The 22863-nt window shown below is 55.4% G+C and overlaps 3 protein-coding genes across 11 annotated transcripts in view; 1 reads left to right on the forward strand and 2 right to left on the reverse strand.

The window, feature by feature from the left end:
• Positions 1–1545: 1545 nt before the first annotated feature.
• RASAL3 (RAS protein activator like 3) lies at positions 1546–12661 on the reverse strand. 2 transcript variants are annotated; one of them, XM_026490329.4, is made up of 18 exons: positions 11872–12661; positions 11405–11742; positions 9479–9609; positions 9250–9328; positions 9083–9144; positions 8645–8715; positions 7915–8041; positions 7729–7827; positions 6737–7279; positions 6246–6390; positions 5844–5988; positions 4744–4980; positions 4454–4655; positions 4237–4355; positions 2987–3377; positions 2545–2702; positions 1952–2015; positions 1546–1847 (listed from the first exon to the last, which is right to left on the reverse strand). In XM_026490329.4, the coding sequence occupies exons 2-18, from the start codon at positions 11727–11729 to the stop codon at positions 1707–1709; spliced, it is 3039 nt and encodes a 1012-aa protein (XP_026346114.1). In that variant the 5' UTR covers positions 11730–11742; positions 11872–12661; the 3' UTR covers positions 1546–1706. The 2 variants fall into 2 exon arrangements, with proteins under 2 accessions (XP_026346114.1, XP_026346113.1); XM_026490328.3 differs by lacking the exon at positions 11872–12661 and having other exon boundaries at positions 11405–11865.
• A 1660-nt stretch (positions 12662–14321) lies between these two features.
• Positions 14322–19797, reverse strand: PGLYRP2 (peptidoglycan recognition protein 2). Of its 2 annotated transcripts, none has more exons than XM_026490308.4 (5): positions 19613–19797; positions 17383–18510; positions 16373–16583; positions 15495–15792; positions 14322–14429 (listed from the first exon to the last, which is right to left on the reverse strand). In XM_026490308.4, exons 1-5 carry the CDS (start codon positions 19701–19703, stop codon positions 14340–14342), a joined length of 1818 nt encoding a protein of 605 aa, XP_026346093.2. In that variant the 5' UTR covers positions 19704–19797; the 3' UTR covers positions 14322–14339. The 2 variants fall into 2 exon arrangements, with proteins under 2 accessions (XP_026346093.2, XP_044236667.2); XM_044380732.3 differs by having other exon boundaries at positions 17383–18513.
• LOC113248705 (ultra-long-chain fatty acid omega-hydroxylase) overlaps positions 18592–22863 on the forward strand; it is a 52395-nt gene continuing 48123 nt past the window's right edge. For 5 of the 7 annotated variants that reach the window (XM_044380735.3, XM_048227093.2, XM_044380733.3 and 2 more), the window contains exon 1: positions 18595–18725. The gene's annotated coding sequence lies outside the window, so the exon portion shown is untranslated. Of the gene's footprint in view, positions 18726–18933; positions 20119–22863 lie in introns of those variants that run through there. The other 2 variants (XM_048227094.1, XM_044380737.3) reach the window with 2 other exon arrangements.

Here is a 22863-nt window from a genome sequence, read left to right on the forward strand (position 1 = left end):
AGAGTCCAGGGAGAGGGTCTGTTTCCATGACAACACTCTTGTCCCCCTGCCCCCAATCGTTCCTCATCACCCTACTGGTTCTTCCAATGCTAGGCCTGCGAATAGCACCAGAAGAGTGGGGAGGGGGCAGAGAAGTTCCCCCATGGGTCATTTATAGGTCATTGAAAACTCCACCCAGCCAATCCTTATCCTTAGGTTCCCTGCCCCTAATCAGCTACCTTCCAACCACAAGTCTTCTCCCTCCTTTCTCATTATCCACACTGGACTTCAGCACCTCCATGCCCCTAGAGCTGCCCTGGGTCCCCAATGCCCTAGGTCCACCCAATCCCAAGGATCACAGCCTCCAGAACTACCTCATCATGAATACATAACAGGTCTGTCGCTTTCTTCCATCCACCACCCATCCATATGTCCAACCACCCATTCATCTCCCTACCCATTCATTCACACACTCAACCAATCAACCACTCATCTATCCATTCAATCAACTAACCAGCTATCCACCCATCCATCCAAACACCCACTCAAACCACCCATCCACCTTCTGTCTACCCACACATCCATCCAGCACTCAACCAACATCTGGTCCTGTCAGCCAGCTAGCCATCCACCCAAATTCCCATCCACCCATCTGAACACCCACTCAACCCACCCATCCACATTCCATCTACCTGCCCATCCACCCACCACCCAAAGTAAATACTTACATGTCCAAACAACCAAGCAAGCATCCACCCATCCCTACACACATCCTTCCACCCAGCCATGCAGACATCCATCCTTCGACTGCACATTTACTTGTCTCTATTAGAGTGTAAGCTCCATGAGGACAGGAGTCCTGTCTGCCTAGCTCATTATTGTTTCCCCACTGCCTAGCTGAAGAGTCTCAGGAAACCCCAACAAATATTCATACAATGTATGTAACCACTTACTTAATTAACTCAAATATTTATTTCCTACTGTGAACCAGGCTTTTCTAGGCAGACATAACTATCTCAGCTAACCGCCTACTTACTCACCTACCAGGGCAAGTTTCCACCAAATGCTAATCTATTTATCTGCCTATTGTCCCATTCAACCTACCCCTAACCCATCAGTTCACATGATTCAAATGCCCACTCATTTACCCAGCCAACACTTACAGAGCTCAACCGTCTCCACACCTATTTGCCCCTTCCTTCATCTGTCTCCCAGACCCATGCTCTCCCTGTCATGAGGGAACTGGTGTGGGATTTGGGGGCCTAGGAAGGTGCTCTCACCTGGGGCCTGGGCTTCAATCAGAAGCAGGTGCTGCCCCTAACAATGACAAATACCTTTTACTGAACACCTTAAACAGTGGGTCTTCTACTGTGTAAGAAACTTTAGATCCATTTTACAGATGAGGAAATTGAGGATCTAAGAGGGTAAAGGTCTAAGGTCACACAGCTGGTGAGAATCTCCTTATATTGTCTCTTCCATGAGACCTCCAATTAGAAGAGAAATTGGGAGACTTAAATGGTGGGAGGGGGATGCTTTCTGATTGGCAACAAAAAAAAAATCCATCCATTTTACTGAAATCAGAATTTTACTGGGTAACCTCCCAGTGCCAGACTAGCTGGCAGTAGGGTTCCACTCCCCACTGGAGGCCACGTAGGGCTGAGGCAGGGGTCGCACAGGCCTTTAAGACGGCTATCTGCTCCCGGATCACGTGGGACAGGGTGGGCAGCTCAAGTGGTATCTCCGTTGATGCAGGGTGGTTTGAGGGGTAGGGGCTGGCTCCGGGATCCTGACGTTCTGGGAAGCTGCAGGCTCTGGACCACATTCCTCAGCTGGGCCTGAGTACTCTCCATCTCTGCCAGGCGGCGCTCCTGGAGAGGCAGTGGCAGTGGGTTCAGAGCCAGGGGAGGGTTGCACCCTAACCCTGGTTCCCTCACCGCCCAGATCTTCCCCAGGGCTAGGGCAGGGGTCTCACCAGACTTTTAAGCCTGTGATCCTCACTGCTTGGAGCACCACGCCCTGGATCCGACTGCGGGGTCCTGTGGGGATCGGGGGCAAGCGGGGAGTGTCAGAGGCTGAGAAACTCCCCTCCAGCTCCTGGTTGGACAGCCAGGAACTGGGGGGCGGGGCTTGGAGTGGAGGCGGGGTTTGTCCACGCTAGGGGGCGGGGCCTATATAAACTTGAAGCCCGGGCTGAATCAGAGCCTTGAATGGCTGGGATGAAAGGACCAACCAACTCTTGAGGGCGGGGCTTGGACGGTCCTGAGTGAGGTGGTGGCAGGGATGAGGGTGTGCCCAGACTGAGAGGCCCGGGAACAACCTGTTTGGGAGGGCCTGATTGAGGAGTGGGGCCTGGAAGGTAGGACTCGCTTGCGACCTGAGGTGGGCGGAGCTGATCAAGGGGAGGGGCGAAACAGGTGTGTTGGGGCGGTGCTGGAAGGGGGCGTGGCCTGCCAGGAGTGATTTGGGTGTGATTGAGAGGCAGGGCCTGAATGAAAGTGGGGCCAAGGTAGATGTGATTACAGCGGGCTCACCCGGGGCAGAGCTAATGGAGGGGGCGGGGCTCACCCTTCGCGGAGCCTGGAGTCCAGGTCTTGCAGCTGGCCCTGAAGCTGCTCCTGCTTCTCCGTCAAGGCGCGGAGGTGGGTGCCCAGCGACTCCACGAGGCCGGACAGAGCCTTCTGTTCCTCGCGCAGGGCGGCCACCTCACACTGCAGCTCTGCCAACTGTGGGGAGGGAGCAGCTGTAACCTGACCCGTCGTCCCGCCCCATCTTCTACCCGAAAAACCCTGACCTCCTTGTCCCCTGCGCTCTGCCTCCTCACTGCCCTGCCCGGTTAGGAAACCTCGCTCCGGTTTTACAGAGGAGCAAACTGAGGCTCCGAGAGGGTTGCACTAGGCCCGGGGTCACACAGCGCAGCGAGGTCTGCATTTGAACCCAGACCTGCCTGGCTTTCTGTCTCTCCAGTCCCGTCATTCCCCTCCGTGTGCAGACCTGAGCGGGACCTCACCTTGCCCACGGGTCGGTGCGTGCCCAGCGTCTGGTCTCTGTCCCGCGGCTGGTCCAGCTGGCGCTGCCACGGCACGGACGGCTTCCGAGGCAACGATGCTGAGGCCCCCGTCCAGGGCCGGCCTCGGGGAGAGGGCCCCGTGCGTAGCGAGCTTTTGGGTCGTGGTCTGGGCCCTGCAGAGGGGCGGCGACGAGCGGGGCGACCAGCCGGGACGCTCTGCGTGCGCTGCACGGGCCGCGGCAGGCGCGAGGGCCGCTCTTCGTCTGGCTGCGGTCGCGCCCAACTCCCTGCGCCGTGAACGCTGCGTAGAGACTGGCTCTTGGAGATGAGAGGGGTGTGCTTGGGGAGATCCCGGGGAGCCAGGAAGCCTGGCTTCTCCCCTGCAGAGAAGCTGGGGGTGGAATGGGAGAGCTCAGATCCTTGACTGGCCCCTGAGCTGACCCCCAAACCTACCTCTGACCAGAAATTATTCCACCTCTCATCTTTTACTTCTATGTGACCTTGTCACTGATGGAATCACATTTTGATCTCTGACCGTGTCCTGGACTTCTGACAATACAGTCCTCTCTATGACCCTTGACATGACCATCTCCGTAACCTCTAATTCCAATCTGACCCTGGGTTTGATCTCTGCTCACAGGGATACCCTCTTCCTTCCCTGTCTGGCCCCTCTTTTGTCCCTGACCTCTGACCTTAAGCTGATCCTGTCTCCGCCTCCTCACAGACCATGGTCCCTGATCTCTGACCATATGACTTTACCTATAATCCTTGACCCACTTGGCCCTGGGCCTGACCTCTGCTTATCATATGAACCTGTCCCTGACCCTTGATGGTGCATCTTAATATCTGACCCCGATCTAACCCTTGATTTGACCCCATCCACAACCTCTCACTGAAACCTGACCCTCATCACTGACCACAATGTCACTTTCTCCGTGTGACCCCAAAAGTGACCTCTCCCTGACCTCTGCAATGGCCGATCCCAATCTTGGACTCCAATCTGATCCAGTACCTGCCTTCTAACCATACTGTGAACCCCTCTCTCTCTCTGATCCCTTGGGTGACCCCACCTCCAGACTCTTACCTTTATGCAACAGTTTCTGACAGTGAATCCCAAGGTGACTGCTGTTCCTGACCCCTGACATGATCTTGTCTTCTCCTCTGGCCCGGGTCTGACCCTTTACTTGCCTTTGGTCCTGCCCCTGCTCTAACCCATCAGAACTGGGCCAGACCTGAGGCAGACAGGCTACCTGGAGTGAACTTGGGCTGGGGGTGGTGGGAGTCTCATCGGCACAGTCACAGGTACAGGCCGGCCCTCCTCAATGGCTCTCAGGATGGTAGGCAGCGGTTCCAGGCTGTCACGGGTTGCCTGATGGGCATGTAGGGAGGATAGTAAGCAAGCTCTCTAGCACCATAGGCTCCCTGCCCTCTTGCCTTACTACCCCATACCCTGGGCTCTGGCCATACCTGGTCAAGTTCAGCAAAGATGGTACAGAGCTGGGCGTGCAGGACTGCCAGCTGGAGGGCTAAGTCACTGCTGCCCTGGTAGCCACTGGGTGCTGCATCCACATCCACCATGGCCACTTGGTCCAGGAAACGTTGCATGGCTGGTCCATGATCCTCCAGAAAGCTATTCATGAAGCCCATGTAGGCCTCCTTCTCACCAAACCTGGGCAAAGGTCGGATCGGATGGGTCAGACCAGGCATCTGCCACCCCACTGCCCTGGCATGCCCCCCCGCAGCCTCCTGGCACCTACGGGGCACTGTTGGCGAGGTTCTGGATGACCTTGGCGATCAGTGTGAGAGCACGGGCTGGGCCAGGTGCAGGGTGCTCTGGTGCCAGACCAAAGAGGCTGGGTGCCAGGATGGCAGGACACAGGAGCCGCAAGAAGAGAGAGGCACACACCAGTCGGGGGCCCAGTGCCTCAGAGCCACGTGCCTTGCATGCTTCTCGCCAGCCTGAGAACACGGTGCCCAGCTCTGCCGGAAACCAGCTGGGGCAGAAGAGGCCATGGTCAAAGGGGGAGGGTATGGACATAAAGGTCATATTCATATCAAGGTCCTAAGGTCAGAAGTCAGGAATCACCTGAACTGTGGGTTCCAGGATTGGAGACATTGGGGATAATAATGTTTGGGGTCAGGATTTATGGTGTGGTTATTGTGGTGACCGCTGGAGTCAGTAATCTGGGAGGTGGGGATACAAGTTCACATGGGGATACAGTCCATATTCTTGGGAGGTAGCTATAAAGGAACATGAGATTGGGGTGCCAGACTACATAAAATGAAGTAGGATAGGCTTGAGGTTACAGAGTCATCTAGATTCAGAAATTATGGTATTGATGTCCCAAGTGACGTGGGACTGAACATAGAGGTTAACCTGGGGTCAGAGTTTAAGGAATTGGAATCCCAGGTTTCTTGTGATCAGTTGCGTGGAATTTGGGGTACAGGGTCATTTAAGATCAAGGGTCATGGGATCGGGGGTTTTAGCATCACCTGGAATCAGAGGTCATGATTGAGGTCCTATGTTAACTGGGGTCAAGTAGCATGGAATTAAGGTATGGGGTCTCCTGTAGCTAGAGGACAAGGAATTGGGTCCCAGGTTACTTGGAGTCAATAACCCCAAATTGACATGACATGGGGATTGGGTTACCAGATTCAGCAAACAAAACTTCAGGACAGTTAAACTGGAATTTCAGATAAAAATGAATAATTTTTTAGTATAAGTATGTCCCAAATGTTGCATGCATCCCATTTCACCCGACATCCTGTTTTTATTTGGAAACCCTGGGGGTCAGGGTTATTAGCACAGTGGCTGAGAAGTAGGGCTAGGCTCAGGTGCTGGGGTCCTGATTCTCACTTGTAGGAGTGGATGATGTTTTGGAAGACTTCCTCACAATTGTGTCGCAGTCTGGTCTGGTGCTGTGGCAGCTCTGGGGCTGGGCACTTGCTGGGGTCCACCTCACAGTCTTCACTGGAGGCACAGAGACGCTGCACGACCTGCCCTGCAGTTCAGCACAGACAGACAAGAGGCCAGGGCTGTGACCACCAGAATCCACCACACTCAGCCTCCAACTTTGTCTCCAGCTTCCTCCGGAGACACCTAACATCTCTGGGGGAGCCCCCAGTTGCCTCCAGGGTTCCAGCACCCCCAAAGGTGCCACCCACTACCAGCATCCAGGTTACCTAGGAACTCCCAGATCTCCCCCTTGGGGTTTCCTAGCCCTCCCAGATGGCTTCTGACATCCACCGTCTGGCTCACCCAGAGTCTCTTGGAGGTAATCCTGTGCCACCAGCTTCATGTACTCATCGATGGCCTTGGTGGCCAATGTGTTTTCCCGGAAGAGCAGGGCCTCACGGCCTCCACTGCGTGCCAGCTCTGCGGTGCCCAGGTCTGTCACCAGTGCCTGAGGACAGTGCGGTTCACATTGAGCGGGAAGCTGACTGAGCCAGGGGGAATACGAGCTCTTGGGCAATCACTCACACCTGGGACACAGGCCCTGCCCCCTCCTAGCTGGTGCTGGGGCCGGGTCCTCACTGCTAGGGCTCACGAGGTCGGAACCTCCAGCCTACACAGCAGGAATTTAAATCTTTCAGCCCAGAAGCTCAGTTCAGGCCCCTCCCCTCATCGTGCCACGCCCCTCGTCTGTGCCGCCGGGGTCCTGAGCCACCGGTCCCCCCACACCCTGCTCCCCGGAGCGAGCGATCAGTCAGCCTCTGGTCACTCGGGTCCGCCCCGTCGCAGCGCCGCACCTGCGCCCGGCCGGTGGCCTGCAGCACTCGCACCATGGCAGCCGCCAGCTCCTCCTTGGCCTGGGCAGACAGCGCGGACTCCAGCGCCCCGCAGAGGCGCGCGTAGTGGAAGGTGAGGAACTCCGCCAGCTCCTTGTAGCGCTCGGACGGCAGCACGCGCAGGCGCCGCGCCCGGATCCGCGCCCGCAGCGCGGCTCCTGCGGGAGCCCCGAGTAGCGGGAACCAGCTCTCCAGACCAGCTGCGGGAGCGCGGGGGACGCCCAACTCTTCTAGTGCCAGTGCCACGCGGCCTAGCGCCGCTCCCCCCGGGCCAGCTCCGCGCAGCCGCAACGACAGGCGACGCGCCGGCGGCAGCGCCTCGAAGTGGAAGCGTTCGGCCCAGAAGAGCGGGCCCGGGCCAGCCCGCGGCGCTGTGCGCGCCAGTAGAGCGCCGTCCAGCCAGAGCTCGGCGCGCACGCCTGCTGTCCCCGCCGCCGCTCGGGGCAGTCCCTTTGCCTCGTGCACCCACACGCTCAACCACGTCTCTTCCCGCTCCAAGTTGTCCTGCGGACCGGAGTGGGTTGGGGGACGCGTCGGTGCTCGACGTGGGGCACCGTGTCCCCAGGGAGATCGCTGGGCCGTTGGGGGAAGACAGGGGCCACGGCGCTCTCAAGGTGGTTCTGCGAAAGCCCACTAGCTTTTCTGGGCTCTCGCGGAGAGTTCCGGGCTCCAGGATATGTTGGGGTAGCTGCGGGATGGGGACTTGGCGTTTGCCTGGTAGGCGGGGCTTTGGGTGCAAAGAGGTCCAGGATTGAATAGAAGGGACCAGGTTGTTTTATCAGCGGCTGTTAATAGACGGAAGCTGAGGAGGGTCTCAGAGTGTTGCAAAGATGTTAGCGGGCAGGTGTGTCAAAGAGGCAGGGTTAGGGCGCGGGCGGGGGTTTGGGTTGGGGAGAGGGCGGGGCCCGGGCTGTGGGCGGGACATCCACGTCCAACTTACTTGCTGTACTGACCTGGCTGGGCTGGAAGTGGCGACGAAGGTCCTCGATCCAGCGGTCTCTCTCAGCGGCGGAGCGACAAGAGAAGCAGCGGCTCCCGCCCGTCCACGTTACCTGTTGGAGATGGGGACCCAAGGGTGCGGTTGAGGCCAAGGGTAGAACCAAAGGGTCGGGGTGAGGTGGAGAGTTGTCTGCATTTACCTGGAAGCAGTGGGGCTCCTCCAGGAGGCTGGAGTGCAGTGGCCAGACCCTCACATCCCGCTCGGCACCCAGGTCCAGCTCAGAGAGGGTGGCCAACGATTCCCGAGATCCCAGAGCACTGGGGGTTCTTGGGAGGGGACGGTTGAACAAGTGGTCATTCTTCCCTCCTCCCCACCAACCCACCCCCCATAGCTTGAAGGGTGAAGGGAGGCCAGGATGAACTTGAACCTAAATTGGACTTGAACCCATCGCTTTTAGGATAAAAACTCAATTCCTCATGGTGGCCTGTGTTACCTTATACAGTACAGTCCTTGTCACCTTCTGACCACATTTCCCTCCACTTAACTCCTTTCTCTGAACTCCAGTGATCCTGGCCTTCTTTTTGTCACTTCATCTGGCCTCTTGGCCTTTGTACACCCTGTTTCCTAGCCTGGAATGCTTTTCCTGTCCCTCAGCCTGGCGAACTTCCATCCATCCTTCAGATCTCAGCTGAGTGGTCCCTTCCCTGACACTCCCAGCCCAGGGGGTTGACTTAGTTCCTGATTTAGAGTTAGTGTGTTAGACTCTGCCCCCACCCTTCAGGCGAGGGGTGGCTCCAGCATTGCTCAACATGGGGCAGGAGACAGAGGGGGCTATAGGAGGTATTTGGTGAAGGTGGGAATGATAGGCAGGTGGAGGTGGAGGGGGCAATGTTGAATCCCAGCCCCTTCTGCCCCTCAGAGACTCTTACCCATACTGGGAGGCACTGGCTCCAATCTCTGACCTGGCCTTTTTCTTCTCTTTCAGCCGCTTGAGCAATCCCTGTGGGAAGGGGGATATCAGCTGGACAGAATCTTATTCTTCCTCCTCAACTTCTTTCCCCCCAGGATGTCCTGGGTGGTTTGCTGGTTTGGGGGGGCCACGAGCTCAGGCTGTATTAGCAGTAATAATAAAGGCAACCAGCAGCTCCTTTTTCTAAAGCACCAATCCTATGCTTTTCTGCATTCTCTATTGACTTCTCATAAACAGCCCTGGTTGGGGCGGGTTTCTCTCATTAGTTCCATTTGACTGATAGGGACACTGAGGCCAAAAAAGTGACCTGTCCAAGATCACCCAGTAAGAGCCCCCTTTCATCTCTGAGGGTCTGAGAGTCTTTGCTCTCCCCACCACCTCCCAGTGAATGCCTCACCCGAACGTTGTGGACCTGGTTGGGGCCAGCAGCCTCTGGTTCAGTCTTTCCAGGGATCCGATCTGTAGGTAGTCAGGGGTGGAAGTTTGGGGGATGGGATCATCTTGAATTCTGCCCCACTTGACATGCTCCCAAATGCCCCAGCCCTCCTCACCTCTGAAACTTACCTGAATCCCTGAGGGCCCCCATGGCTACCTGGATGCTGCCCTCAGAGCTAGCACTCCCTGCCCTGGGCCGGCGAGGACCCTGTTGTCCGTAAAAGTGGGTAGTCATAAAGGGGAGGCACGCAGGCAGATAGAAGGAGAGGCAGACACTTTCCATTATCCTCCCCTCCCCCCCCTTCTGTCTTCTTCCCACCCTCTTCTTCCCTCCCTTCACCCCTGTGCCCCTTCTCACCTCCTCCTCACCCCCAAGCAGCACCAGCTTCCCATCGAGCAGGGTGAAGGCCCCAATGTTCCAGATGGGTACATCAGGTGTGGGGGCCTCAGGGATCTGTGGGGCAGGTGTCTCTGGCTCTGGCTCAGGCTCTGGGTAGAGGAGTAGGTGCTGGGAACCTGGGAGTCCTTTCCTCTCCCTCAGAGTACCCTCTCCATTCACAGAGGCTCATCAGGGGTTCCCTCCCAGGTGTCTCCTCTCCCCCCAACCCCAACCCACCCAGCAGCCATGTCGGGTTGTTGTTGGACCAGTTTCCACCCCTCTTTTGTCCTTGTCCCCGCAGGCCATGGGTAGTGGACACGTGTGCCCTGTACTGGGTTCACTGCTCCACATGCCTTCTCTCATTTAATCCTCCAAAGCCATTCAAGGGCTATTATCACCCCCATTTTGCCAAGGAGGAGACTGAAAACCAGAGAGGTTGAGTGACTTGCCCAGTGTCATACAGCTTGTGAGTGGTTGAGCTGGGCTTCAGACGCAAACATCTTCTCTTAAATAAGACCGTAGGTAGGCAAGTCCAAGAGGTTAAACAATAAGACAGCATCTTGGTTCTTTACATAAATAACTAATCTAAGGTGGAAAGCATTCAAAATTTGAGAAAGGAATAGAAAAAAGATAAGGGTAGGGAGAGGTGGTGGTGCAGTGGGATAGGGAAAGCCTCCAGAGATAGTAGGTTTGCACTGGGTTTTGAACAGCAGGTTGGATTTTGACAGAGATGGAGGGGACAAGGGTAGGAACAGCTTGGGCAAAGCATCAGAGATGGCAAGGCCCAGGAAAGGCAGGAAGGGCCCAGTGGGCTCAGAGGCTAGAAGGGGAAGATCCAGGATGAGACTGGTACAGAACCTTGGGTGCCAGTTAGAGAATTGGAGATTTTATCCTGGGGGTAATGGGGAACCATGGGAGGTGTTTGAGCAGGGGGGGAGGAACAGTCCTGCTTGTTGGAGAACTCTCTCTGGATCCTATGGAGTGGGCAATACCTGATACCCTGGAGGGGATTGAAGGGATGCCTCTGAAAAATGGGAATATGAACAGTGGGAAATAAGCCTCCTGGAATAGACGGACTAAATCAACCCTCCCAGATCACCTGTCTGTCCTATCGTTTTCCCATCAGGGGACTAAATACTCCACTTGTTAATAGATCACTTAAGGCATGCTGGGCCCTGGGCTAGTGCCACATTCCTCAACTCCAATCTTCATGGCATCCCTTACTCTTCTAGACCCTTCTATGGAATAGCCCCATCTGTCGTTTTTGGTTTACTTGTTTACTGTCTGTCATACCCACTACACTGTGAGCTACATGGGGCAGGCCATTTCATCTGTTTTGTTTACTGCTGTGCCCTTAGTGCCTAAATCAAGGCCTGGCCTGTCATAAATGCCCAACAGACCTCGTTTGAATGAATGAATGAATGAATGAATGAATGAATATGAGTGAATGACATAATATATGCTTTAAGGTAGGAATTATGATCCCCATTTAAGTGATGGAGAAGCTGAGGTTCAAAGAGGTGGAGAAACTGAAGATACGGAGGCCAGAGGGCAGGAGAGCAGGAGGCGGCTGAGGGGGATCCGGGCAGGAGAGAATGAGCCTGGGCTATTGGATATGAGGAGAGACCCACTGGGGCCAAGAGCCTTTTGGCATCTGGACAGTACCACCCTCAGTCTCTTCCCTCTCCCTTCCCCAGGATGGACCCCCAGCCCACAGGTCCCTGGCCACTCCCCCCACCCCTCAGTCCCTGTGTGAGGGGGAAGAGGGAAGAGGGCAGCTGGGCCCCAGCCACTTCCTGTTGGGCTTTTGCACTCCCCACAACTTCCTGTGTCTGTAGGGCTGATGCTCCGGAGGCAGACAAAACCAGCATCCGGCCTCCCAGCCTGGGTGGGGGAACCATGTACCTGGGGCCTCTGGTTCTGGTCCTGGCTCCAGCGGCAGGCTCTTATGCCTTCCCCAGAGGGTCTTGGATAGGCGAAGGCGGCTTGTGCGTGACTCCTTGGGGGGCGCAGAGAGGACGCGACGGAACAGTGAGCGAGAGGCAGGCTGGCTGCTGACCCCGGGCTCCTGGTGGCTTAGCGCCCTCCCCCAGCCTGCAAGTCGGCCCCAGCGGGACCCTCCGGCTACTTTCTCCCCATCGCCCCCTGTGTGCCAGCGGTAGGAGGTTAGCAGGGACGAAGCTGCTGCAGGCTGGGTTTGGGAGGCCTTGTGCGGTGATGGCGGGTCCATGGCGGGGGTTCTCCTGGGGGACAAGAGGGTGACAGTTCTGCCCAGGGTGTTCCCACATGCAGTCCTCATCTTGCCCCCCTCCCCACTCTCAGCTCCGCCCCCAGGGAACCCCCTCAGTGGCCACATGCACTCCCTCCCTTACCTTGATTTCCCCCGACCAGCCCCAGAATCGGCAGCCGTCTGCACCCTGCCTGGCTTCCTCCCGCTGAACGCAACTCCACGTGACCCTGTCTGTCCCACCCCACCCCACAGCCAGGCTGGGAGGGCACAGCGGGGGCAGGATGCGGGAGGCAGAGGAGGTGACAGAGCAGGACCCGGAATCTCTCATTGACCAGGGGGCAGCAATGCCTCTCTCTGAGCCTCAGATGCCGTCTCTGCAAAATGGGTACCGACTGACCAAGTGCTGGTGAGAATACAGGGCACCTGAAGCTCTTCTCCACTGCTGGGCAGAGTGTAGATCAATTCACCTAGGTTGGAAAACTGGCATGATCTCCTAACATTGACCATACACCTCTCCTCTGGCCCAGCGGTTACACCCAATAGACGTGCCCACTAGTGCTCCTTGTAATAACCCCAAACCGGAGGCAACCCAAGTATCTATCTACTGTGGAATAGATCCATTGTGATCTCTTCCACAGTGGAATGCCATGCAGCAACGAAATGAGCAAACCGCGGGATGATTGAACTTGGATGAATCACAAACGGTAAAGAGTCAATACCATGTGGTCCCTTTTATATAAAGTCGCAAAGGAGGCAAAACTGTGTGGAACAAGTCAGGATGTTATCTTCCTTTGGAAGAGGGTAGGGGAGCACGAGGGAAGCTTCTCGGAATTGATCTTTTTTTTTTTTCTTTCCTAATGGTGGTGAAAGTCACATAACACATTAAACATGTCCTGTTTCTTGAACTGGGTGGGTGGTGGTTACAGGGTGTGTTCTATTGTGAAAATTTACTGAGCTATACAGTTCAGTGCCCTCTCCTGTATCTTCCTATATCTCTGTTGTACCTCAATAAGTGTTTACTTGTAAAAAGAGGTGGGCAAATGCTGTTCTAAGAAGTGAATGAGTCAGCATGAGACTCAGTTGAATCCTGGCCCAGGAGTGGGTTCCAGTGCCAGCTGGTCCTTCTCTCGCTGTGTGACCTCAGGCAAGTCACTTCCTCTCTCTGAACCTCGGTTTCCTTATTTGTACAACAAGATGATAATATTAGCTCCAGAAGGTTCATAATGGGAGCCTATGTTTACTTAATAAATGTTTCCTGAGTGCCTACTATGTACTAGGTGCCGGAGAAGCCACAGGGAACTAAACAAACTTGGTTCTTGCCCTCCTGGAGCTCACAGTCCAGTGAGGGAAACAGATCCTGAACATCAATGCAGGACATTTCTAGCTGGTGAGGAGGACGTGGAGGAAAATAGACTAGAGCAGAGGCTGAGCACAAGTGGAAAAATCCAGGAGGGCCTCCCTGAAGAGGTGACACTTGTGGCCCAAAGCATAAGGAGCTGACCGTGGGATGAGCATGCCAGATAGGAGGAACAGTTTGTGCAAAGGCAAGGATGACCAGAATTCACAGGATGACCACTTTCATGGGCATGTGGCCCGGGCAGTCATCCAGGACCCCCACACTCAGAAGGGCACCACACTGTGCTCGATTTAATGCTTTGCTGTTGCTGTCTTGAAGTTCCTGCTTTTCGAACAAGGAGCCCTGCATTTTCATTTTGCCCTGTGCCTTACACATTCTATAACCTGTTCCAAGGAGTAGGATCTTCCATGAGGGCCAAAGACCTTTCCCTGGAACTGGACATGTTCACACAGATGCACACACCTTAGGTATGCCCACCTCCTTCATACCGTACTCGAGCCATTCACTGCACACACACTCATAGATTTTCCCCATGTTCCGATGTATCCCTGAGCCTTTCCTGCTTCGCTGAATGCTGATCCTCTCCCAACTCCCTGCATTTTTGCTGGAGGTCTTTCTCTGACGATAGAGTCCACTCTCCCCATACAATAAGCGGCAGCCCCAAAGTGCCAGAGAATTAATACCTCCCTGAGATCAGCCCTTAATGACGATGAGGGTTGGAGGATCAATACCCCAGCTCCCTGGGATCAATATGACTCTGAGGTGTGTCTCTTACACTGTCCCCCAGAGGTCCCCAGTGGGATTGAGCTCCACATCCCCTCAGTGCCAGCTTACTTGATAAAGTACCCTTTCCTGGCTGCCTTCCCTTCCCTACCTGTCTTCCTTATTCCCCAAGTGATATGTCCTGGGATCAGCTTCACCTCCCAAACTACTTGCACTGAAATTCTTGTCTCCAGTTTGCTTCTAGGCAAACACGAATTAAGACAACATGTGCAGGGCACCTGGGTGGCTCAGCAGGTTAAGCATCTGCCTTTGGCTCAGCTCATGATCCCAGGGTCCTGGAATTGTCAAGGATCCCTGCCCAGTGGGGAGCCTGCTTCTCCGTCTCCCTCCGCCCCTCCCCGCCACTCGTTCTCTCTCTCTCTTAAATAAATAAATAAATAAATAAATAAATAAATAAAATCTTAAAAAAAAAAGACAACGTGTGCAAACACAGATGATGCGTAGATACAGGCTTTCTTTCCACTGTCTCTTTATTGGAGGTCTGTGGCTGGCAGGATCTTTGGAGGTGGCTTCCTTTTGAATCTCCTGGAGGCCCTCCTGGCTGTTCTTGGTTTCACATTCTAGAAAAGACGGGAGGGGTTCCTGCGTGGCTCAGATGGTTAAGCGTCTGCCTTTGGCTCAGGTCATGATCCTAGGGTCCCGGGATCAAGCCCCTCATTGGGCTCCCTGCTCAGCAGGAAGCCTGGTTCTCCCTCTCCCTCTCCTGTTCCCCCTGTTTGTGCTCTCTCACTGTCTCTGTCAAATAAATAAATAAAATCAAAAAAAAAAAAAAAAAAGAAGAAAAGAAAAGAAAAGAAAGAAAGAAAGAAAGGACAGGGGAGTGTGAGGCTTGGGGAGTGGGGGCCTGCCCCTGTCACGGTGGGACCCTGGATAGGGAAGAGGACCGGGTGGGGGTGGGGGACAAAGTGAGGGGGAGGGTACAACACTGACTGCTGGCCAGGGCGCAGGTCAAACACTGTGGCAGTGTGCAGCTAACATGAGATTATGCAGGTGTGAATACAGAGATGTTTTGGTAATCGAGGTCAGGGGCTGGGTGGGATCATCAGGCCAAGGTTGTGGTGGCTGGACATAGATTGCTCCTTCATAAAAGCTGTCATCAGGGGTCAGGGAGGCTGAGGCTGAGCAAGCCTCCTCAGGGCTGAGATTGGGCAGAGGACTGCAGCACAGCGTTAGGGGCTCACAGAGGTTGTGCAGGCAGAGGGGTTTTCTGTTGAGGGTCACAGGCTAAGTTAGTGTTGTGTGGACAGAGGGCCCTTTGGGTAGGGGACAGGAGTGAGGCCAAGGTTGGGTAGTCTGGGTGACGTTGTGTAGGCAGAAGGGCTGCTGTAGGGTCAGAGTCCCTGCTTTTTTGGGGGAGGGCAGAGGTGTTGGGCCTGGGTAAAGGACAAACTGGCTGGGTCAGGGCTGAGCTGACGTTGTACAGGCGGACAGCGGAGAGGGGCTTGTTCCAAGTAAAACAAGTGAAATCGGAGCCTAGGTTGCCTGAATGGATGGACTGCAAGGGGGACCAGGAGCCTGGCTGAGGCTGTGTGGGCATAGGGGCTACAGTAAGGAGTCAGGCCGCGCTCTGAACTTGTGCGGAAAGAAGCGCCACACGTTGAGGTAGTGAGGGGTCTCGTACTCACCGCAGCGAAGCGCGGCCAGGTGCGCAGCAGGTTGAAGAGCGCGTCCCCAGGGCAGTCAGTGCTCACCAGCTGGCGGTGGCCAAGCAGTGCATAGTCTGGCCGTAGGAGGCCAGCGCGCACTGCGCAGCCAGGGAGCACGTCCTGCACGGTGTGAAGCGCAGCCTTCGCAGGCAGCTCCGCAGTGTAGTTGCCCACGAAGGCCACGCCGAAGCCGAGAGAATTGTGGCCGAGCGTGTGCGCGCCCACCCAGTGCCAGCCGCGGCCCTCGTACACATAGCCGTCTGAGCCTATCACGAAACTGTAGAGGGGAGGAGGAAACAGGCCCCACGCGGGGTGAGGGAGGCCCCGCCTTTCATCTGGTCCCCTACCCCAGTTCTGGACCTGAGCCAATGGCCACCTCTGACCCAAGTCCAGCCTGGTCGCTCTGGCTCTGCCCGGTCCTTCCTCTTCCCACTCCCCAACTGCCACTGCAGAAACTATCCAGTTTCTCTGGATCTGTCCGTCAGCATTGGCCACTCCCTTTCTACCCAGCCCCCTCCACACTGTCTCAAGTACAGCTGCTGCCCAGTTCAGAGACCTTTTCTGTCTTAGGTCATAGTCCATCTATGCTCCGACCCAGATCCGGCTCTTACCACGGGTCCTGCTCCTTTCTCAGGTCCTGCCTCCTTTCCTAGTACCTACCCCAGACGCAAGAATCCCACTGCTAAAGCCAGGACCGGCGTCGGGGCCACGCCCCCTCTCCCCTTTGGCTCCACCCATCTCCAAGCTCCTCCTCCGTCTTACCCCGTTGGCTCCGATCCAAGCCCCGCCCCCTGGGGCAGGTTCCGCCCACCCAGGCTCTACCCTAAAAGGTTCGGGAGCCTGCGGGCTCAGTTTACCTGTAGCCAATGTCGTCCCAACCCCGAGTATCTTGATGGAAGCGCTGCATAGAGCGCATGTCGGCGGCGCAGTGCGCGAAATCCGTGCAGGGTGGCGCGGGCACGTATGTGTGGTGCACATACAAGAACCCGAGTGGCAGCTGCAGCGGCCTGGGACTGCCCCGATAGGGCGCGGCGCCCCAGCGGCAACGTGGGTGGATGGCTGGGCACGCTGCGGAGAAGGGAGTCCACGGCTGGGGTCAGCCAACGTTTTTCTGCCTGCTGCCTGCTGCCTGCACCCCCATTAGAGTGCACATGTGGACCATCCCACCAGCCTCGCTCCAGATTTGAGGCCATTTCTATCTCGCACCACACCGGCCCCCATGGGGATCTAACTTAAGTAAAATTAACAGCATCTCAATCCTATTGGAATATCTGCTATGCTTCCCATCACCTTGAGGATGAACCCCAAGAATTTTAGCTCTTATTTTGAGGCCCTTTATAATCCAGGACCCGACACTCTCCAGCTGGTTCTTCTCTGAGTTCTGGGGAGGGACGGCCACAGTGAGAAAAGAGGAATCTCAGCCCCATTTATCGTACTCTAATTGTGTGCTACTTGCTTTACCTGCTTCATCTTTCTTAACCCACCCAGCACGTCCAAGAGGAAGCAATGATTTTCCCAGGCTTCACTGAACAAGGTGAGGTTCAGAGAGGTGAAGCAACTTCCCTAAAGATGCACAGGAGTAACTGGCTGAACTTCCATTTGAACATCTGTGCCTTTGCATATGCTGAGCCCACCTCCTGGAATACCCTCTACCTTCCCCCACTCCTTTTTTTTTTTTTTTTGGTGAGCTTTTATTCATCCTTTAAGACCCAAATCTAGCGTCTCCTTACCTGTACAGCTGCCCTGGCTCCCCAGCCTGAACTTCCATTTCCCCCTCTGGAATCCTCCAGTCCTGGATCCCCCTGACCACATGAGGCTAAGTGTCTATCTGTGAGGGGGGAGGTCACGGGGGGGGGGCCCTTCTCACCCAGGAAGGCCTCAGTGAATTCCTTGGTAGCATTGGTGGCTACCTCTGCCAGCTGCTCTTGGCTCATGCCCCGCAGATGAGGGTGTGTTGGCTCCAGCCTCTGTAGCAGGATGAGGGCCCCCCATACCTGCTGGGTCAAGGTGGGGGCTGAAGTCAGAGCAGCTGCGTTCTGCCGCCGGAAGTTGCTGCGAAGTCCTGAATCTCCAGCCACCCCAGCTCCATAGTATTGGCTCAGTAGGTTGCTGAGAGGTGGCCGTGGCTCAGGGGTTCGGCTTAGATAATCTCCAAGGAGGGCCCCATCCAGGGCCCCATTGAGGAAGGCCATGGTGACTGGCGATGCCCTGGAGTCTAAGAGTGTGAAGGTCCGGGGGGCAGATAGCTGGTCCCAGCAGCCCTCAGTCCCCAGGCCTGAATGGCTCCAGGTCTGAGGGCTCTGGAGGAAGGCCAGACCCAGGTCTCTGGCCAGGGTGACCACCAGGAGACTGTCCACAGTGGTCGGGGACCTGGCTTTGGCACCTGGTGAAGAGGCTTGGACATCTGGAGCGGTGACTGGGACATCTGGAGAGCCAAGTCTAACACCTGGAGAGGTGGGTTTGACATCTAGATCTGTGGCTCTAATATTTGGAGGCATGGCTCCAACCTCTGCAGAGGTGCCATCTGGGGGGCCATCCCTGAGTCTTGGGGATGTGGCTCTTACATCTGAAACCACGGCTCCAGTGTCTGGAAAGGTGGCTCCAGCCTCCAGAGGCGTGGCTGTGCTGTCCAAGGGCAGGTGTACAACCCTGTGCCCCTGTAGCCCTGCCTCCAGCCCCGCCAGAAGAGGCTCCACAGCCACTGTTGAGCCATCGGGTGCCAGCACCACTCCGTATTCCTGCCTGCCCCGAATACCATGTTGGGCCACGTCCTTGGTCAGGCCGAGAAGCTCTGGGCTCAGTTGCTGGGGATCCAGCTTGGTGGCCTGGAGAGTCCGCCCCTCCAGCAGGAAGTGATGGAGGAGATCGTGGCGGCCAGAGTCCTGGGCGAACAGCAGCCATGCAGAAGCAGTGTGGCTGGTGTTGGTGGCTGGTACCTTCTGCTCGAGCTCTGCCAGGGCCTGGATGACAGAGTCCATGAGCAGGGGCAGGGTTGCTGCTGGGGGAGGGACAACATTAGCCCAGTGACCCAGCACCCTCTGTTCCTCCCCCTGCTGTTTCCACATTTTCTCAGTGCCCCCAGCTCCTCATTGGACAAACCTGTGATCCCCACCACCGTCCTGAGGCACAGAAACTGGTTTAAAGAGCTTAGATGATCAGTGAGCACTGGGAAGCCGTGGCAGTTCATGAGCAGGAGAGAGACATGGCCTGGTTGGTATTCTAAGATTGCTCCTGTGGCTACCATGTGGATTTGAGGGAGGCTAGAGTAGGGAAGGAGAGACAGTGTGGGGGTAAGCGATGAAGGTGGCCGAAGCCAGGGTGGTAGCAGTGGGATGGACAAAAATGGGAAGAGTTCCCAGGTGTTTTGAGGGGGGGGGGAATGGACAGTGTTTCTCGATGGGTTGGAGTTGGGGGGATTTTAGAAGGAAAAGTGTCCCTAAGGATGGGCAGGGAGGAGAGAGTGGGCCTGTGCCCAGTGAGGGAAATGTCAGTGGCTGAACCTGGAACCCAAGAATGCTGGGCTCAGAGCTGGGTGGGATGTTGAATGATAGCTAACATTTGTGAAACATTTACTACGTGCCAGGCACCATTCTAGGTGACTTATATAACTTAACCCATTTAATCTTCACAACGACCCTAATGAGAACAGAGAGGTTGAATCATCTGCCTGGGGTCACACAGCTAGGAAGTGGCGGAGGCAGGATTTGAATCCAGGAAGTTTTAATCCTTACACTGTCCAGAATCCAGGTTCTTCTCCAGATAGTCTGCACTATGATTCCTTTATAGCTTTGTTCTTCTCTTTGCCTAAAATGCCCTTTCCTGTTTCTCTAACAAGTAAAATTTTTTTCCCTTCATCCTGTCCTAAATCTATGCCCCCTCCTCCAGGAAACTTTCCTTATTTTTGCTCTTCTGGCCCCAAGTCCTTCCCCCAGCTCCTGTTCTGACCCTGTGGGGAGTATCTGGAGACTGGAGGTTCTTTGAGACAGGGGCCTCCTGGGGTCTCCAGCCTTAGCCTATGCAGGGCTGGACACACAGGGGGCAGCGGTACATTCCTACAGAACTGGGTCCGGGCCCCGGGTCTCTGCCTCCTGACCCACCTGTCCCTGGTTTCAGCTGCAGCAGCAATCCGAGCAGGATCCAGAGGACACGCTGGGCCACCATTGTGGGGTTCCAGCTTCCGAGGGACATGTCCAGTTGACCTCAGCGGAGACCTTGGCAGAACTGGAAGGAGATAGGCTTGGAGACCTGAGTGGCGCCTTTGGCTATGGTCAAAGTCCAGCGGTGAATGACACGGCTGCCCCTGGCACAGCTGTGGGCGGGAGGTAGCGGCAGCATGGGGACAGAGTGCCCCGGGTCAAGGTCATCTGGATTTCAGGGGCTCCCCCATTCTATCTTGTCCCTCCCAGGCTGAGGTCGAGGGTCAGCAAGCCAGGCCCAACCCCGGAGGGGTCTGGAGGCCACGTAGTTTAGACTCCAACAAACACTGCCCATTCCCAAGAGAGGTAGACTGAGGCCAGTCCAGCAAGCCTTACCCCTTCCTATAATTATTGTTCTGGAGCTGCAGCTGGCCACCAGAGGGGACTCTCAGGTGCCCGCCAAACTGGTAAGACCGGCTGTGCTGGGGGAGGGGAGAGAAGGAGCGATCTGGGGTTGGTACTGCCTCCTGCTTTCTTTTCTGTCAGCACACAGGCTCAGGCAGAGGGTGGGTACAGCGGCTGGGGATTGTTTGCTGAGGCCTGCTCTGATCAGGAGCTGTCACCTCTGACCCAGTTCCAGGTCCTGGTCCCAAGCAACCAGAGGTAGCTGAGAGCAGGGATTGGGCCGGAGCATTCAGGACCCTGGCTTTGTCCCAGGAGCTGGCTTCTGGGCTCACCTGGGTTGACAGTGAGGGGTCCTCCTCTTTTCCCGTGCGGTGCGGGTGGCTGAGTCCTGTAGAAATGAACCTGCCTCCCCTTTATTCCGGAGTCAGGTGGGATGGGACCCAAGGGGTTGGGGCTGTGGTGGGAATTGCTTCACTGTGGGCCTCCCACCCCGAAACCAGCTTGGGGAGTTTCCAGGAGACCCACCAGGCTGGGGACTCAGCATGGGGCAGGCCTTGGGCGGGCCAGGGAATGCCCAGGTCGAGCCAAATCTGGGATTCCCCAGGGTGGGGGTGGGGGGCCTTTCACAGGTATAGAGTGCCCTGTCTCTGGGGATCCAGCATCACACAGTGGGGGCTCAGGGAGTCAGGGGCTTGGTAGGGAGGGAACGGAGGCCACTCCCCAGGGGATTCCAAGGAAATCTCTGAGTTCCAGTTTCTAAGGATTTGGGGACAGGGGCACAGGGAAGGGAGGTGGGCTCTGCCTGGACTGTGTGTCCATCTGGTGGGAGAACTGAGTGAGGAGAGGAAGGCATTTGCCTAGGGTGCAAAATTTAAGGTGGTGCTGAAAATCTGTCATCAAGTCATATTTTAATGTGATATCTTAAAAGACCAAAGTGAATGCAAAAAATCCATGAAAAACAAAATACCAACTTTTCAGAGAAAGACAGGATCAGGAACAGCCCTGTGTTGAGGCATATTGGAGCCAGAGGTGAAAGTCAAAATCAGGAATCCTGACCTGTCTTTGTGCTCAGAATGTGGAGGAGTGGCTGAGGAGATCCCCACCTAGTGTCCACCTGGTCTGGGAATGACCTTGCCTTGGCATTAGGGACCCTGGGTTTGTCCCTCTGTGGCTCCCACTGATTGCAGCCCCAGGGGACCCTTCCCGTTTTATGTCACCATCCATTTATGCTCATTTTACGCAGCAGGAAGGTAAGCTCAGGGAGGTTAAGTAACTTGCTCAAGGTCACACAGCTGGAACCTGGGGAGTGCTCCAAGGGTGAAACAGGTTTCGTCTATCCTGTGGCTGGGTCAGGGTCAGAGTAATTCACACGGGAAGTGTTTGCAGACTTCACACCCAAGAATTCCTGGGCCAGCCATCCGGACAGCCTTGATTCCCTTTTGAAGCTTGGAATTGGTGGCAGAGTCTAGGTAGAGTTCAAGCCAGGGGCATGTCATGGCTGGCCAGCATTTCCCTTAGAGTCGGTCTGGGATTTGTGTCCTGGGATAGGACCCTTCCTCCAGGAAGCCTCCCGGATTACTCCTGGTTCCCCTTTTTCTCATCCTGGCTCTCTATCCTGGGGTGCCTCCCTTTGACTCAGACCCATCCATACAGGGCTAGGCATTTCTCTGTCCAGTTCTATCTCCCCCAAACTGGGAGATGCCAAGTCCTCTTAGGGTGCCTAGAAGTATCTGGCATAGGACAGGGAACAGGTGGGTGGCAGGGAGGGATTGCTCAATGCACAAACGGCCTGATTGAGGATGTGGGGTCAGTTGGGGATTGGGCTGTGAAACACACACACACACACACACACACACACACACACACACACACGTGCAGACACACATGCGCAGACACCCACACACCAAAGTGCCTGGTCTGTGCTGCGCCTGGGAGTTAGCAGAAAGGCTGGGATTCCCATGATGAATCACCACTCCCCACCCCTGCTTCCCTTACACCTCATGAGGACCATCTGCCAGGGTAGGTCAAGGCCCCTCCAGGTTGCAGACAGACCACTAGTCTCAAGAAAATAGTCATTGTCCGGGGCCTGGGAACAGCTCTAATGGAGGTAGCATTGACACAGACAGACAGAGCCCTGGGCTGTGGATCCAAAGTGAAGGTGGTATCATGGCCAGGGGCCAGAGGAAGAGGAACTTGGGGCAAGACTGGGCTTGGGGCCAACGTCAGAGTTAATAATGTTCACTTTGGTAAGCAGAAAAGCAGTCATGAAGACCCTGATAATAATTATTAATAATAAAAACTGCAGTGTGTGGGCCTTTAAGCTAAGATTTTATACATCTGCGGTGTTTTATTCAGCTCTGGGTTTTGCAAAGGGATATAGAGCAGGAGTCCGCCAATGACTGGGCTGGCCGTCTGTTTTGTAGACGATCTATTTTTTTGCTTTTGGGTTTTTTTCATGGTGAAATTCACCTAATATGAAATGAACCATTTAAAAGTGTATCATTCTATAGCACATACTACATTCATAATGTTGTGCAGTCATCAACTCTGTCTAGTTCCAGAACATTTCCATCACCCTGAAATAAAACCCCATGTACCCACTAGCAGTCACTGTCATTATCGCCTGGCTTCTGGGAACCACTGACCTGCTTTCTGTCCCTATGAGTTTGCCTGTTCTGGACGTTTCACGTACATGGGATCAGACACTATGTGAGTTTTGGTGTCTGGCTGTTTTTTTCCACTCAGGATAACGTTTCTGAGGTTCATCTGTGTTGTGGTGTGACTCGGTGCTTCTTATGGTGAATCAT

This window comes from Ursus arctos, unplaced genomic scaffold, assembly GCF_023065955.2.
Source record: "Ursus arctos isolate Adak ecotype North America unplaced genomic scaffold, UrsArc2.0 scaffold_14, whole genome shotgun sequence".
NCBI lineage: Eukaryota > Metazoa > Chordata > Mammalia > Carnivora > Ursidae > Ursus > Ursus arctos.